The following is a 16,320-nucleotide window of genomic DNA, read 5'->3' on the forward strand; positions in this document are numbered from 1 at the left end:
GAAAGTAGCGTGACTTTCAGGTCATGACAGTGTTAACTGAGCCTTAGTGCTACCAAATATCTGAAAAGGCATCTGAATCCAAAAATAAAAAATGTAATATGTTGCAGATTAGATGTGGTGGCTGTGTTCGTTTTCTTTTTTTATGCAAAGCACATATTCTGCAAGTACAGAAAAATAACTGTTTATCCTGCCAGAATTTCAGTTTCATTTAAAGTGGTTGTGAAGCCTAAACATTTTTTACCTTAATGCATTCCTTGCATTATGGTAAAAATGTTTAGGTGTCAGCATCCCCACTTTTACTTACCTGAGACCTCATTCGATCCAGCGTCGTGTACATCTGCAGCTGTTCTCTCCCCTCACTGCTGAGTCTCGCTGGATTTGCAATCAAAGCCAATGACTAGGAAGCGGGGAGCAGAGCCGAGTCCTGCTGTCTCTCAATGGACACAGCAGGCGAGGCTCGGGTGCGAGCAAACACGAGTGCCCCCATGGAAAGCGGCTTCCCATGGGAGCACTGGACAGAGGGGAGGGGCCAGGAGCTCCAGCAGGGACTCAAAAAGAGGAGGTTTGTGGCTTGCACAGAGCAGGTAAGTATTGACATACTTGTTATTTTTCTTTTTTAATTTACCTTTACAATCACTTTACCTTCCTGTGCGCTGAACTGATATACCAACAAGTCTAATCAGTTTTCCCAGCTACCCTTCTGTGACCTACAAAAGAACGCTTCCCTACTGTATGTAACTGATATGGGGAGTGAAGGTTAGTAGTCTAAATGAGGTGAGTGGTCTAGAGTGACAACCATGGCTCTCTTCATGTATAAAGTTCTACAGTTGAGTGAGTAAGGCTAGGTAAAAATGAAGGAAAAGACAACCTGAAACCAATGTAGCCACTACACATGAGGACTGATAAGGTGCAAAATGTAATAATTTCTTCCCATTTTGAGCTACAACATAAATTTGCAATTTGTATTAAGGAGGTTTACAGCTATTGAGACCTACATGAGCTTTAAATAAATGAGCACTAAACTGGTTCTGCTTTCTGATTTGACTGATAGAAAATGTTCTATTCTTAGTATGTTTGAGGGTCTATTCACACCAGCCACTGCATTACAGTGCAGCAACTGCAGTGGGGTGACTGCGATACCAATGCGCCAATCATGACACATCACGCTGTTCAATGAAAACTGTCTTTATTTTTTTTTAATGAACCTTTCTGAAATGTAACACTGTGACATTTTATTAAGTTCTATTGGCCGCTATGCAGGGCGAGGCAGTGGATTTCCTTGCACAGTGTTGTGCTGGAAAAAATAGGGTCTGCCATACTTTTTTCAGCCCACACCACCCATTGTGTGAACTGGCCAGGCAAGAAACCATGCATTTTGCCTTGTCTTGTGGTGAAAATTTACTGAAATAGCCACCTAACGCAGTCCTACCACACCTGGTATGAATAGACCATGAATCCAAACAGAATGTATTAGTACAGTTTTTTTGTAAAAACGATGACAATGCATATAATATATGATTTATTTCTCATTCTAGAAAGAAATGTTGATGAACACTGCTGAGTTTGCAGCAGATATTGTAGATGCTTTTTCCAAAGCTTCCGTAAGTTTAATGATATTAAAAGAGTGTTAATTGGATCTAATATAAGCTAACAGCACTTTCCTGTCTATAATCGTGATACTAAAAACAAGAGCAACAAAAGCACTATGAAAAGGTCAGCCTGCAAGACAGTCATACAGGATATACACTAACCTAAGGGAAGTCTTTCCTGCTTTTCAACATGCTCACATTAAAATCGTCACTCTGACTTATACAAGGTCCAAACTGTTTTTTGGCTTCAAAAGAATGACAGGACCTTAGGACCTTGTGAGTAAAAGGAATAATGTGCGCAGGTTGCCTGTCCCAGCATACGCACTGAAAAGCAAGTATACTGTTAACTTTGCAAGGGGATTTTCTCTTTGCTTAGAGCCGGTTCACACTGGGACGACTTGTCAGACGACCTAGTCGCCTGACAAGTCACCTCCCGTTCTGTACAATGGAACCGTTCTAATCGGAGCGATGCAAGTCTTAGAAAAAGGTTCCTGTACTTCTTTTGGGGCGACTTGAGGCGACTTGCATAGACTTCTATACAGAAGTCGTTTTGCAAGTCGCCGTGGCAGGTGTGTGCAGGTCGCCTCGGTGAGGCGACCTGCAAGTCGTGCTGCCCCTAGTGTGAACCGAGCCTTAGTGAATAAGGCAAAGCTCTGATGACTTCCATTATCTAATCATGCGCAAACTAAAATACTGTTTTCTTTATTTTTCTTGCACGTAATTGGGAATTCTTTGCAAAGTGAATTTTTATCACATTCATTAAGTTAAGGGAAAATTCCCTTGTTATATGAACAGTCTATTTGCCATTAATAAATGAACCCCATTATGTCAAACAGGAGTAGTGAGCAAGCAGTGGGTTTTAATCAGTGTGTTTAAAATTTCTTTTTTTCAAGCATGCATTATGCAAATATAATGCTAGATTTTGGTGAAACACTTACAGGTCCACTTCAAGGTCATTGGTTTGAAATATTGGCAAAAATATGGTACTGTCAAACATTAAAACTTTCTCTGGTCTGCTTAAAATGCATAATGCCACATGATCATAACTATACCCCAACCTGATGGACTAACAGTGGCAAACGGTAAATTTGACTTGTGAGGCTTGAAAAGCCTAGCAGTTTAAGTATTTTGGATAGCCTGGAATGGAAAAAATAAACGTTCCCTACTTAAAGGACAGGTTCACTTTGCAAAAACCACATTAACCCACTTTCCCTATCCCCTAACCTAAACCAACATAAAAACTTCCCGCCATGCTGTTTATGTATTTCAGCATGATGGCCTCCATCACTGTTTACCTCTTTCAGGCTAAAATCTTCTCTTAGTTCTGACTAGTGCAGTGTGAGCCTACTGTATAGTCTCAACCACCAACTATTCAGTAAGCCCAAGCAAAAAATGTTGGTATGAAGGAAGTGGATAGCAGAGCCTACCTCCCAATCTCCCTAAATGTAAAGAGGTACTTCTTTTAGCATGAATTACATTGCAAAGGACACACCCTTCCACCCCAGCTTCACGGCCCATGAAGTATTATTATATATAAAAAATGATTATCACTACTTTTTATCACTGTTTTTCCTGTATACTGGTTTTGTAAAATAACAAATGCAATAATAAAGAGTTTGGTTGAAAGATTGCAAAGCAATTCGCCCAGTAAAAGGTTTGTGTGAATGGGGCAAAAAATAAATGTTATTAGGCTATTTCCTGTGCTGGCCAAATGTTTTTCATCAATTTTAAATGGAAAATACTTCCAAAATACCACTAGATGGCACCAAGTATGCTAGGAAATTCCAATGAAAATGTTGATTCTTTGGAAGTATGACACTTAAATTGGTTCTAAAGTCAAAAGGTTTTTTTACTTTAGAACATTCCAACTACTTGTTCTATTCACCCTCTTTCCTAAACACTTACCTGGTACCTGTCACCTTTTGTAATACTGTCTCACCTGCATCACCACTCCCCTTACTTCCTTGTCTCACAGGAGACACTGAGGGCAGCGGGAGCCATAGGCTCCTGCTGCTGTCAATCAAACTCCTGTGAGGAGGGAGAGGGGGGTGGCTTACCGGTACTGTGTGTATCTATGGATGCAGACAGCACAGATTGGATCATGCATGGGTGCCTCCTTAGCTCCTAGCTTGCTAAGGTGGCACCTGAAGGAGGGAGGAGCAGACAGTGCCAAATGGGGGACTGCCAGAGGAGGAGGTAAGGGACCTTTCTGTGCAATATTGTTGCACAGAGCAGGTAAGTATAACCTCTTTTTTCTTTAGGATAAATGACGTCTCCGATGCACTCATTTTAAAAATCATTTCCGCAGCCAGTCTCATTCTTCTGAGAACCTCAGCTGTGATTTCAGTTGGTATTATGACTCCGAAGGTAATGCAAATAAGTGCAGCGGATCACATAGAATTACATTTGAGTTGGATGGGTGGGCTCTTGCCATAAAGTGCAAGTATGTGGTCAATAGCACTGCTAATGAATAAATATTCAGAATAAATATTATTTTATTCTGGCCATTGGAATGCATTAATTCTCAAACGCTCCTAAATGCATCATGCGTTTAGGCGCTTTAAATGTGTTTAGACACGTCAAGCATTTTTTTCTGCCCTTCAGCTCCTCTCCCAAACATGCTTTTGAAGTTGTTTTTTTTCAGCCTCCTCTTCTAATACACCTATAAATGCCTATGTGTGCATGGACACCGAGGCTAACATAGAGGTGCTTTTGCAGGTACAAAAAAAGCAAAACGCCTGTTAAAGTGGCATTTCTTTGAAGACCAGTGTGCATGAAGCCTATAGCATTAAAAGACAGTATATGCCTTACTCTTCAGCTTCTGGGGGGCTCACCTAGGTGAGGGTGACATATCTGGACGTTTTTGTAGAATCCTGGAAAAAGTGAGTATCCCAAATTCTGCAAGAACGCGCTTCTGAAAAGTTAAAAGCTTGTTCTTGTGACTGACATCAGCCACAGGTAGTAAGCATCAGGAAAAACCCAATGGAGTAAGGTGAGTATTTTTTTTTACACTTTTACTTCACTCCAGCCTTTGGTTATTAAGTCATGAGGGCTGCCACATAAGCAGACATTGGGGCTGCTTTACTAAAACTGTAGAGTGGAAAACCTGGTGCAGCTGTGCATGGTAGTCAATCAGCTTAAAACTTCAGCTCGGTCAATTATGTTTTGACAAAAAACCTGGAAGGTTAATGGTTTCTATGTAGAGCTGCACCAGATTTTGCACTCTCCAGTTTTAGTAAATCAACCCCACTGTGTTTTCGTGCCCAGTCCACTTTTAAACAGAAGTATATTTAGAAAGTCCTCCATGTTCATGTCAACGATGTATCCTGGCCTAGGCCGACAAGGCCCAGGCCTAGGGCAGCACTTTTCAGGGGGGCAGCACAGAAAGAGTCCCCGCCGGCTTGTATTACACTGTTAGTGTAGTGCCAGTCTTATGGGGCGGACTGGGCTGAGAGGCAAATTAGTCTAGCGCCCCCATAAAGCGGCCGCACTGCTTTCGGTATGCGGGCGGCCGGCATTCCGCAACTGTGGGGGGGGCACCGCTTCTAATTTTGACTATCCTATCATCCTGGACCACAAACCTTCCTCACTGTGCTATATGTTTTCTGCTGCACCATTGGCATGGTTATATCTTCTTAGTCCTCTCCATAAAATTATCATAAATGTGTGCTAGAACTATAGGCAAAGCTTTTTTTTTTCATTTTGGATAGAATAAGGGGGGTTATAGCCCTGTCAGTTTATTTTTTAGCATCCCTGTCTCATTGCAAAGATTTCCCTTCACTTCCTGCCCCATAGCCAAACAGGAAGTGAGAGGAAATCTATGCAAATTAATGGAATCCATTGCCCCCCCAGGCCCTCAGAACTAGTGTCCTCACTTGAAAATGTCAGGGCTGGTCTTAAACAGCAAGGGGTGTGGCCTTGACAGGAAGGGGTGGGTCATATTTAAATTAGGGGGTGCACGAGCTTAGTCAGGCCTAAGGCAGCACAAAACCTAAATACACTACTGGTTCATGTACTGGTCTGCCTTTTACCGAAAGTGAAAAACACTTTATTCATTTTACACTGTGACACATTATGTACCTGAAAACTGAACAATTGTATATAAAGTAATGCATAGCATTTCAACTTAAGCTTTCTTTAAAGTAGAACTATAGGCAGAACTTTTTTTCTCATTTTTGATAGCGTAAGCCGTAAGGGAAGGTTATAATCCGTGTCAGTTTATTTTTTACCATCTGTGTCCCATTGGGGAGATTCACCTTCACTTCCTGTCCCATAGCCAAAACAGGAAGTGACAGATAATCCTCACAAATTAAGGGAACTCCTTGGTGGTCCCCATTGGAAAAATTCCCCTCTATTACTTTTCTTGGGACAACCCAAAATTGGGGGCTTTCTTTACTTTCTCTTTTGATGATAATTGTAAACAGGACAAATAGAGAGGGTGAATCTCTTTAACGGGGGCACAGATTGCAATAAAGACCTAATAGGTGTTCTAATCCCTCTCCACTCTAAAACTAAAATAAATAAATAAACAAATGCCTTTAGTTATTCTTTAAGTGTTCCAAGCTGTTCTGGAGAGAGGTATTTAGGATCTTGTTCTCCATACTTTAAGCAGCAATGGTCTTGAAAGGTTTGAAGCTTATCGACTCATTGTTCATTTAAAAATAGAAAGTAAAAAATGTCTATCTCCTTTCTATCTCCTTTCTATTTTAGGATAAGTTGGGATTTACCAACGAATTAATCCAGATTTTATGCAATCCGGTAAGATCAGTATCTTAAAATCTGAATGTTGTAAATAGGATTTCGCGCAAACACATATAGTGAATAATAGTTAATAAATGTTGGCTGATAAATCACATGAGTGGTGTACAACCAATAAAAACAATAATAAAAGTGTCCAATAGTGATAAAAAGTGAAGGCTTCTAATTTCCAGTTAGACAATTCAGTGATAAATCAGCTGGATGATAAGCTTCCAACTATACTCAGTGGTCAAATAACTTCCTTCCCTTTATAAAAGGTCTCCCATTGCCCTTACCTTGAAGGGCTTAAGATAAAGCCTTAGTGTAGATAAAAGGTGATGGTCTAGGAGTAGTTGGGAGGTATCCACTGGTTGTGGTTCCTGGTGAGTAGATGCTTTAGCCGCTTCTGGTTAGGGTCATGGGCTCCAGTCCAACCGAGCAAGGAAAAAAAGGAACAAGGGGGCTCCGCAATGGTGTAGTTCGTTTAAAAGATTATTTTATTAAATCAAAAAGGAATAACTTTCCAAACGGTGGGTAAAAACATACACACTGTGGATACAGTGTGGGGCGGTGACAGACAAAGATGGCGGCGGAACGCCGTCACCTGGTGCAAAGCTTCCGGTTCACACTGACAGCACTTCTGGGTCAAAGCAGTGTGTAGTGTCGTATGCGATGGCTAACGGGATCCTACGCGTTGCGTCACGTGACCTCGTGACTTCATCAGGGATTCTGATTGGTCGAGACCTCCGTGATTTTATAGTTAGTAGCCGGAAATTGTTTAGACGCCATGTTTGTGTAGTCTGGGTGATATCATAGCGCAGGAAGTACTGTTCTATTGAAATACTGAAATGTTGGCATACTGTGCGGACTCAAAATTAATAATGGGCGTTAATTCATAAGTAATTAAAAAGTGCAAATACATTATAAATAATTTAAAGAAACATATGGGCCTAAATACGTGCGATGTTCTGGTAAGTGGACATACTGCCATCTTGTGGTGTTTCAAAATCAGAAATCTTTCTAATTTTCACCTGTAATTAATGCTTCTCTTAAGACTAAAAATGTATAATTAGGCAATAAATCAGCGTTGTTATTCCTATTCACAGTGTCGTTGATTAGTTACTGTGGTAGTACTACTGCTGTCCCTCTTTACTGCTATATTTACATATTTACAAAGATATTGCATGGACCAATTATAATGTCTCAATATTAGTCATTGTGAAACACATTCAAACAACAGATTTATAGCAGAACTATAATCCTCTGTTCTCCAGCGCTGTGATCTCTGGAGCTCCCCGCCAGCCTCCTGTCATCTTCAGCCCGGAGGATTCTGGGTATCGACCTCTGGCTGTTTCCATTGGCCGAGAGGTTGTAACTCCTGCGAATGCGCAGAAGTTCAGTCATCTCAGCATTGCTGTCATCTCAGCATGTGCATGCATACAGGCAGGTAATGGAATGAAGAGCTATGGCATGTCTTTTCTAAAAATCCTGCCTGTTTACAATTTTTTTAGGCTAATGTTCCATTTTAATAACTGCAATTCATAAATGTAGAAGTTTAAACAACCAATTAACTTTAAATATAATAGCCTTTTCAGATCAGTCATTGCTTGTTTTACATTACTGTAATTTTTGTGTACACTACTTTGAATATTTAAAGCTGAATTGGAACCATCTAAAAATCGATATACTATCTAGACTAGCATTTCCTTTTTCTAAAATTGTCATCTCACACAAAGTTGTCGGAAAATCTGATCGTTCTGAACGCGGTGACGTAAAACACGTACGTCGGGACTATAAACGGGGCAGTAGCCAATAGCTTTCATGTCTTTATTTATTCTGAGCATGCGTGGCACTTTGTGCATCGGATTTGTGTACACACGATCGGAATTTCCGACAACGGATTTTGTTGTCAGAAAATTTTATATCCTGCTCTCAAACTTTGTGTGTCGGAAATTCCTATGCAAAATGTGTGATGGAGCCTACACACGGTCGGAATTTCCGACAACAAGGTCCTATCACACATTTTCCATCGGAAAATCCGACCGTGTGTACGGGGCATTAGACTTGCATACCTTTTACGTTCATGCACCTGAATTGTATTTTGCCAATTTAAACTGAAGGTTCACTTAGACTTAAATAATGATTTCTAAACCTTACTAACACTACTTTATTTTACAGGATGACTGTGCAAAAAAGGTTGCTGAGGTATGCATACATTTTTAATTTATTAGTGTTTTTTGTTTGCCTAATGAATGCAGCAACTCAAATTCCAATTGAAGCATATAAAATCTGTTAACTGTTTAATTGGCCGCTATCACTATCTGTGAGTTTTTACACAGATAATTGGTTACCTTAGAGAAGGGGTCTTCAAACTACGGCCCTCCAGTTGTTCAGGAACTACAATTCCCATCATGCCTAGTCATGTCTGTGAATGTCAGAGTTTTACATTGCCTCGTGGGATGTGTAGTTCCACAACAGCTGGAGGGCCGTAGTTGAAGATCCTGAAAACCATTGCACCTGCAATCAGTGGTTTGTGGGTGCAATGGCAGGTTCCTGCAAATACTTCTTCCAGCTCTTTGCCCATACCTCTCTATGGGCTGTCAGTTGGAGAGCTGGAGGAAGTGTCAATGGACTACAAGTGTGTTACATAGTTACATAGTAGGTGAGGTTGAAAAAAGACACAAGTCCATCAAGTCCAACCTATGTGTGTGATTATATGTCAGTATTACTTTGTATATCCCTGTATGTTGTGATCATTCAGGTGCTTATCTAATAGTTTCTTAAAACTCTCAATGCCCCCCGCTGAGACCACCGCCTGTGGAAGGGAATTCCACATCCTTGCCGCTCTTACAGTAAAGAACCCTTTACGTAGTTTAAGGTTAAACCTCTTCTCTTCTAATTTTAATGAGTGGCCACGTGTCTTGTTAACCTCCCTTCTGCAAAAAAAGTTTATCCCTATTGTGGGGTCACCAGTACGGTATTTGTATATTGAAATCATATCCCCTCTCAAGCTTCTCTTCTCCAGAGAGAATAAGTTCAGTGCTCGCAACCTTTCTTCATGACTAATATCCTCCAGACCCTTTATTAGCTTTGTTGCCCTTCTTTGTACTCGCTCCATTTCCAGCACATCCTTCCTGAGGACTGGTGCTCAGAACTGGACAGCATACTCCAGGTGCTGCTGGACTAGAGTCTTGTAGAGCGGGAGAATTATCGTTTTATCTCTGGAGTTGATCCCCTTTTTAATGCATGCCAATATTCTGCTTGCTTTGTTAGCAGCGGCTTGGGATTGCATGGCATGGCTGAGCCTATCATCTACTAGGACCCCCAGGTCCTTTTCCATCCTAGATTCCCCCAGAGGTTCTGCCCCCAGCACTTGTAGTTCATTAAGAACAGCAAGTCCGTCTGCCACAGTGGTGACAGGAGTTGTAGTACATTCATTCACAAATGCTAAGGCTCTGCGGAAGGAGCTCCACACAGCTGCGCTGATATTATATGGGACAATGGCTGTCGGGGAGAAGGAACAGTGTAAACTGGCCTTGCAGTTTACTGTAAGGTCCTCTTTAACCAGTTGCTGCCCGCCCCCTCGTCAAATGATGGAAGAATGGTGCGGCTTTTGTTCTGGGTGGACGTCATACGACGGCACAACCGAACGGCCACTCCCGCACGCCCCCAGGGGGCACGCAGCACGGCGATTGCGGCTGGGCCTTGTTGCTAGGACACGGCGCGACCCCGATCTCTGTAAAGAGCAACTGACGCGGCTCTTTAACCATGTGATCGGCTGTGTCCAATCACAGCTGGTCACATGTAAGTACAGGAAGTGCCGGTAATGGGCTCTCCTCGCCTCACACTGACAGAGTGTGTAGCAAGGCAAGCCGATCAGCGGCATCTCTTCACAGGGGACAACAAGACATCTAATCAGGGCACTGACCATCAGTGCCCTGATTATACTAAAGCACCACCAGTGCCAGCAATCCGTGCCCATTAGTGATGCTAGTCAGTGCTGGCCTTCAGTGGCCATCAGTGCCGTCTATCAGTGCTGCCCATCAATGTCCATCAGTGCTGCCCATCAATACCACCCATCAATGCCCAGCAGTGCCCATCAGTGCCACCCATCAGTTCCGCCTATCGGTGCTGCCTATCAGTGCCATCTATTAGTGCCCACCAGTGCTGCCTATCAGTGTTCATCAGTGCCACCTATCAGTGCCCATTAGTGCGACATATTAGTGCCTCCGAATTAATGCCCTTCAGTGCCGCCTCATCAGTGCCACCTCATCAGTGCCCATTAGTGCAGCCTATCAATGCCCATCAGTGCAGCGTCATCAGCACATATCAGTGAAGGACAAAAATTACTTATAACATAAAAAACCCAGCAGTGATTACATACCACCAAAAGAAAGCTCTATTTGTGTGAAGAAAATTATAAAAATTTCATGGGTACGGTGCTGCATGACTGCATGATTGTCATTCAAAGTGTGACAGTGCTGAAAGATGAAAAATGGCCTAGGCAGGAAGGGGGGTGAAAGTGCCCTGTATTGAGGTGGTTAACCACTTCCTGCCCGGCCTATAGCAGATTGACGGCCGGTCCGGTGGTTCAGTTATCCTGACTGGGCATCATATGACATCCAGCAGGATAACAGCCGCGGCGTGCCTGTGGGGGCGTGCATCGCGGCGATCGGTGGAGCAGTGTGTCAGTCTGACACACCGCTCCACCGATCTTGGTAAAGAGCCTCCGGCGGAGGCTCTTTACCACGTGATCAGCCGTGTCCGATCACGGCTGATCACGATGTCAATAGGAAAAGCCGTTGATCGATCGGAGGCTCTTCTGACGGGGGGTCTGCACTGATTGTTTATCAGCGCAGCCCCCCCTCGGATGCCCACACCAGACCACCAGGGAAGCTGCAAGGAGCACCAGGGAAGGGGGCAACATGTGGATGACCAGGTATGTACCCCATGGCCATCCACATGTGCAAATTATGCCAGATCTGTGCCAATCAGTGCCCACAAATGGGCACTGACTGGCACCATTATATATCAGTGATGCCCAGCAATGCCACCCATTAGTGTCATCAGTGCCACCAATCAGTGTCATCAGTGCCACCCATCAGTGTCCATCATTGCCACCTGTCAGTGCCCATCAGCGCCCATCAGTGCCCACCTATCAGTGCCCATCAGTACCCATCCATGCCACCTATCAGTGCCACCCTTAAGTACCCATCAATGCCACCTACAAGTGCCCATCAGTGCCGCCTATGAGTGCCCATCAGTATCGAGAGCTTATAGATAGGGGCGAGTGGCGCTACCTGTATTGAATACCTAGATGCGTGCTCATGTATAAATATATAGAGTGGGTGTGTGCCCAGTAGGTTTATAACCCATGCTACTGTATGCAAAACCAGTGCCTCCTAATCCTAGGGTATAAATGGTTACCCTTCCACCCAAATGTGAATTAATCAAGTAAATTATATACTAAATAAATCAAACAATCAATAAATATTCCCTCTAGTGCGTGAAGGGGAATAGATATCTATGAATTACTAGATGCAAATTATCCTCTTATAATGATACCTGTGCATTAATAACATTCATCTAAAAGTGCATCTTGACACCCAATATTACATGCAACTCCCCGTGCTCTCACCCGTATGCCTGAGCAGGTGGAGAGTGTAATCAAAGTTCAATACTACCACATTTAGAAAGTGCAATATTAGTGAAATATTGAAAAAAATTTTGAAAAAAATAACACCTCTAAAAATATAAAAATTAAAAATAAAAATTATCAGGAATAAAAATTATCGTATATGAAAAAGTCCCAAATTACAGAGTTCCAACATAGATATAATTGCATAGAATTGCATGAAGTTCCACCATGAATAGGATTCCTGTGGATAGTGACTTTTGTGATGACATCAATTTTAAATCCAGTGACTTGCGGTGCTCCCCCTCAAAGATCCCCACTCAGCGGCTCCCTACACCCTTGCAGGGGTAATAGGCATGTATTATCTGGCCGTGGATGACATCTGGGAGTGCCTATGAGTGCCCATCAGTGCCATCTATGAGTGCCCATCAGTGCTGCATACCAGTGCCACCTATCAGTGCCACCTATCAGTGCCCATCATCCCTGCCCATCAGTGCCACCTCATTGGTGCCACCTCATCTGTGCCCATCAGTGCCGCCTTATCAGTGCTCGTCAGTGCAGCCATATCAGTGCCCGTCATTGAAGAAGAAAACGTACTTATTTACAAAAAATTTTAACAGAAACAAAGAAAAACTTGTGTTTTTCTTTCAAAATTTTCAGTCTTTTTTTATTTGTTGTACAAATTATAAAAAAAAACACACAGGTGATCAAATACCACCAAAAGAAAGCTCTATTTGTGGGAACAAAATGATAAAAAATTTTTGGGTACAGTGTTGTATGACCGCGCAATTGTCATTCAAATTGCGACAGCGTTGAAAGCTAAAAATTGGCCTGGGCGGGAAGGTGTCTAAGTGCCTAGTATTGAAGTGGTTAAAAAAGGTCTGTTCCTTTATAGCTTATGTTTAATTGAAACTATCCATGAAGTATTATGCCCTGTACACATGGTCGGACATTGATCGGACATTCCGACAACAAAATCCATGGATTTTTTCCGACGGGTGTTGGCTCAAACTTGTCTTGCATACACACGGTCACACAAAGTTGTTGGAAAATCCGATCATTCTGAACGCGGTGACGTAAAACATGTACGTCAGGACTATAAACGAGGCAGTAGTCAATAGCTTTCATCTCTTAATTAATTCTGAGCATGCGTGACACTTTGTGCGACGGATTTGTGTACACACGATCGGAATTTCCGATAACGGATTTTGTTGACGGAAAATTTTATAGCAAGCTCTCAAACTTTGTGTGTCTGAAATTCCTATGGAAAATGTGTGATGGAGCCCACACAAGGTCGGAATTTCCGACAACAATGTCCTATCACACATTTTCCATCGGAAAGTCAGACCGTGTGTACAGGGCATAAATCGTTTTCTAATATAAACCTCTGTTCAAATGTGGCTGCAGCCAGACTCCAACTTTTTAGCTTGAAATGACCATTTTGTATAGAGGGGCACCAGATTGTGGGGCTTTCAGGTCATTGAATATGATGAAGGTACCAACTTTTTTACCTCATGGGGCATATTTTACTTCTTAAAAAAACTAAATTGTACATTTGCTTTAGAGTTCTGTTGATTTGAATAATTTTATCTTTTATTGCAGGGACTTAAAGCCCTAAAAAATACCATCTTAGACCTTTTTAAATGCAAGGTATTGTTCATTAATATATATAAATGTCATTAGTTGTTGTTGCATAATAATAAACAATAATAATAAACATCTTTGAAATGTAAGAATTCAGGGATAATTAAAAGTATGTATTTAAAGTGAAACTACACTGCATCTGAGCACCACAAACCAAATATACTATTTATTTCATTTTTAATATTTAAAACAAACTCACCCATCTATCATGTCTCCATGCTTTATTTTGCCGAGACATCACTTTGAAAAACATGCAGGCAGGAGGGTGTGTTTAGCTACGAAAGCCCCTCTTCCCTCCCTGAAGACTCCTGGCATTTAAGACATCCTTTACCTAGGCCTGGAATCCAGGAAGTAACTAAAGAAATGTAAAAAAAAAGTTTAAAACAAGGAAATATGACATTGTTTCCTATCTATTTACTAATGCTAGCAGCATTAAGAATTAAAAATAGTCAATGTTGACTGAGAGAGTGAAGTTCTGCTTTAAACATTCTCTTTTGTCCACAGCAATGCTTGTTTTCATTAGTTTCAAGAGTACATCCAGCTAAAAAGTTTTTATTTTTTATAAATGGAGAAGGTGTAACTCCGGGCACAAAAAGTTTTATTCAACAAACATAAATCCCTTTCATTTGCCCGAAATGTCTTTGCAAACCCAGATACTACCCTGCAGAATTTGCAGTGACATTATCACTGTGATGCCTGCACAGAAAACAGAGCTGTGGGAGGGGCCCAGTAGGCCCAACCCACTACAAGCTGCCTGCAAAAAAACTACAATATGGGTGGAGACAAGACCAGTCACCCTGCACAAAGAGAGAAAGCAGCAGAGACTGGTCTTTATTACAGGACGCTCCTGCACAGAGGCAAGTTTCACACTGAATTACTGCCCAGATTTGGAAGAAATACACAAAGCACACTAGGATTCAAGGAAGAATACACGGGAGCGGGAAAAAAAGGTATTTAAATTGTGATTGTACAGATTCAAAATCACCAGCTCAAACAGTACATATTATTTAGCTGCCATATTGGCATTACATAAAAAAACAATAGTTACTATCTTTTTTATTGTCTGTGTTATTATTCTGTCATGTGACCGCCCTGCTTTATTTCACACCTTCTTCTGGATAGCAGGGGGTGGGCAGTTTATTACGTAATACACAGATGAGAATTAAGTCCCCCAAATGGTGCATTCTGGAAGGCTGTGCCTTCTGCATTCCACTCCCCTACAGGCTGGGACAGCCAATCAAAGCGGTGCTCTCTCCTTGCGCAAGGTGACTCCTCTTGTCTCCGCCCTCTTCTGTAGTTTTCGTCAGGCAGCCTGTACTGAGTGGAGCCTGCAGGATCCCTCCCATTGCTCTGTTCTCTGCACAGTGATGATGTCACTTCTACTTATAGAAGGAGATATCTGTGTTTGTAAAGGCATTTGCACACAAAGTGAATTTAAACCCTTTGGGCATTTGAGGAATATATTTAAATTAGAGTTGCTGTGCCCAAAGTTCAGTTTTGCCTTCCTATAAGGAGAAATATGTAACATCTGTTACCTGGAGACTTCCGCTCACCTGCTGCTCTGGTGAAGTTTAACAGTGGGATTTCCCTTTCACTTTTTGTTAGGTGGCATCTGTCATGTTAATTGCCCTTGTTAATTGCATGTCAGTTGCCTTCATTGTTCAATCTAATGATAATGTATTCATCAAAATGTTCAATTCAACTAAAAAAGATGTATGGGATTTTTTTTTTTTTTTTTTTGAATCATACTTACCTAGGTGGATGCAACATTGGTCCAATGCTGCATCTGTCCCCTGCTAGCTCTAACACTGAGAACCAAGCGATCAAACACCGGCGATCGCTCGGTTCTCAGTGCATCATGAGCAGATAGCTAGTAACTTTCAGTCCTTCAGTCCCCGGGTCTCTGCTCTGACCCCCCCCCCCCCCCCACTGAGGGTTGTGGAGGAGGCAGGAGGGAGCTGGCGGCTCAGGCTCTTAGTGGCTGTACTTCTCCTTTAATATCGTATAAGTTTGACACAAATTCAGAAGCAACTCCAATAGTCCCTAATCCATTTTATTGACACGTGAAAAAAATGTAAAAGATACAAATGGGCTCACGCATATCAGCTGATACGCCTTGTTCACAGCACATAAAGCATATAAGCAAATAAGTTTGACCTGGATATTCCTTCTCATGTAATAGTCATTTAAATTGTTTGTTAACCCAAAAACAAAATAAATATAGATCCTGCTCCTTTAACCACTTGCCGACCGGGCCATAGCCGAAAGACGGCTACAGCGCGGTTGGCTTATTCTGGGTGGGCGTCCATGGACATCCTCCCAGAATCTTGCTCCTCACGCCCCCTGGGGCGCGCACCTGGGAACATCCGAGACCGCCGGGTCCGGAAATGCACAACTTGCAGTGGTTAGGGGTATGTTCCCTCTTACACTGGTGATCAGTGGTGTGTTCCCTCAAAAACTTGGTGGTTAGGGGTGTGTGTGTGTGCACTCTTACATTTCTTGTGGTAACAAAATTTTAAATGTTGATGTTCATTTGTGTTTGTGCCCCCGTAATATTGGTGTTTAGTGGTTTATGCCTCCATAACATTGGTGTTCAATGTTATATGTGCCCTCATAACATAATGGTACACGTACTCTATAGATTATGTTGCACATGCACTATATGTATTATATGGAATATTACATTCTCCTTTTATGGTTCTTTCATTTGTGGTC

At 42.1% G+C, this 16,320-nt stretch overlaps 1 protein-coding gene across 1 annotated transcript in view; it reads left to right on the forward strand.

Annotated features, from left to right (window-relative positions):
- Positions 1-16,320, forward strand: part of LOC141103452 (uncharacterized) — a 52,905-nt gene that overhangs the window by 18,019 nt on the left and 18,566 nt on the right. Inside the window, exons 6-9 of the mRNA XM_073593066.1 lie at positions 1,536-1,601; positions 6,300-6,347; positions 8,505-8,531; positions 13,564-13,611. Coding sequence (XP_073449167.1) covers positions 1,536-1,601; positions 6,300-6,347; positions 8,505-8,531; positions 13,564-13,611 — 189 coding nt within the window. The remainder of the gene's footprint in view (positions 1-1,535; positions 1,602-6,299; positions 6,348-8,504; positions 8,532-13,563; positions 13,612-16,320) is intronic.

This window comes from Aquarana catesbeiana, linkage group LG07 (genome assembly GCF_042186555.1).
Source record: "Aquarana catesbeiana isolate 2022-GZ linkage group LG07, ASM4218655v1, whole genome shotgun sequence".
NCBI classification, from domain to species: domain Eukaryota; kingdom Metazoa; phylum Chordata; class Amphibia; order Anura; family Ranidae; genus Aquarana; species Aquarana catesbeiana.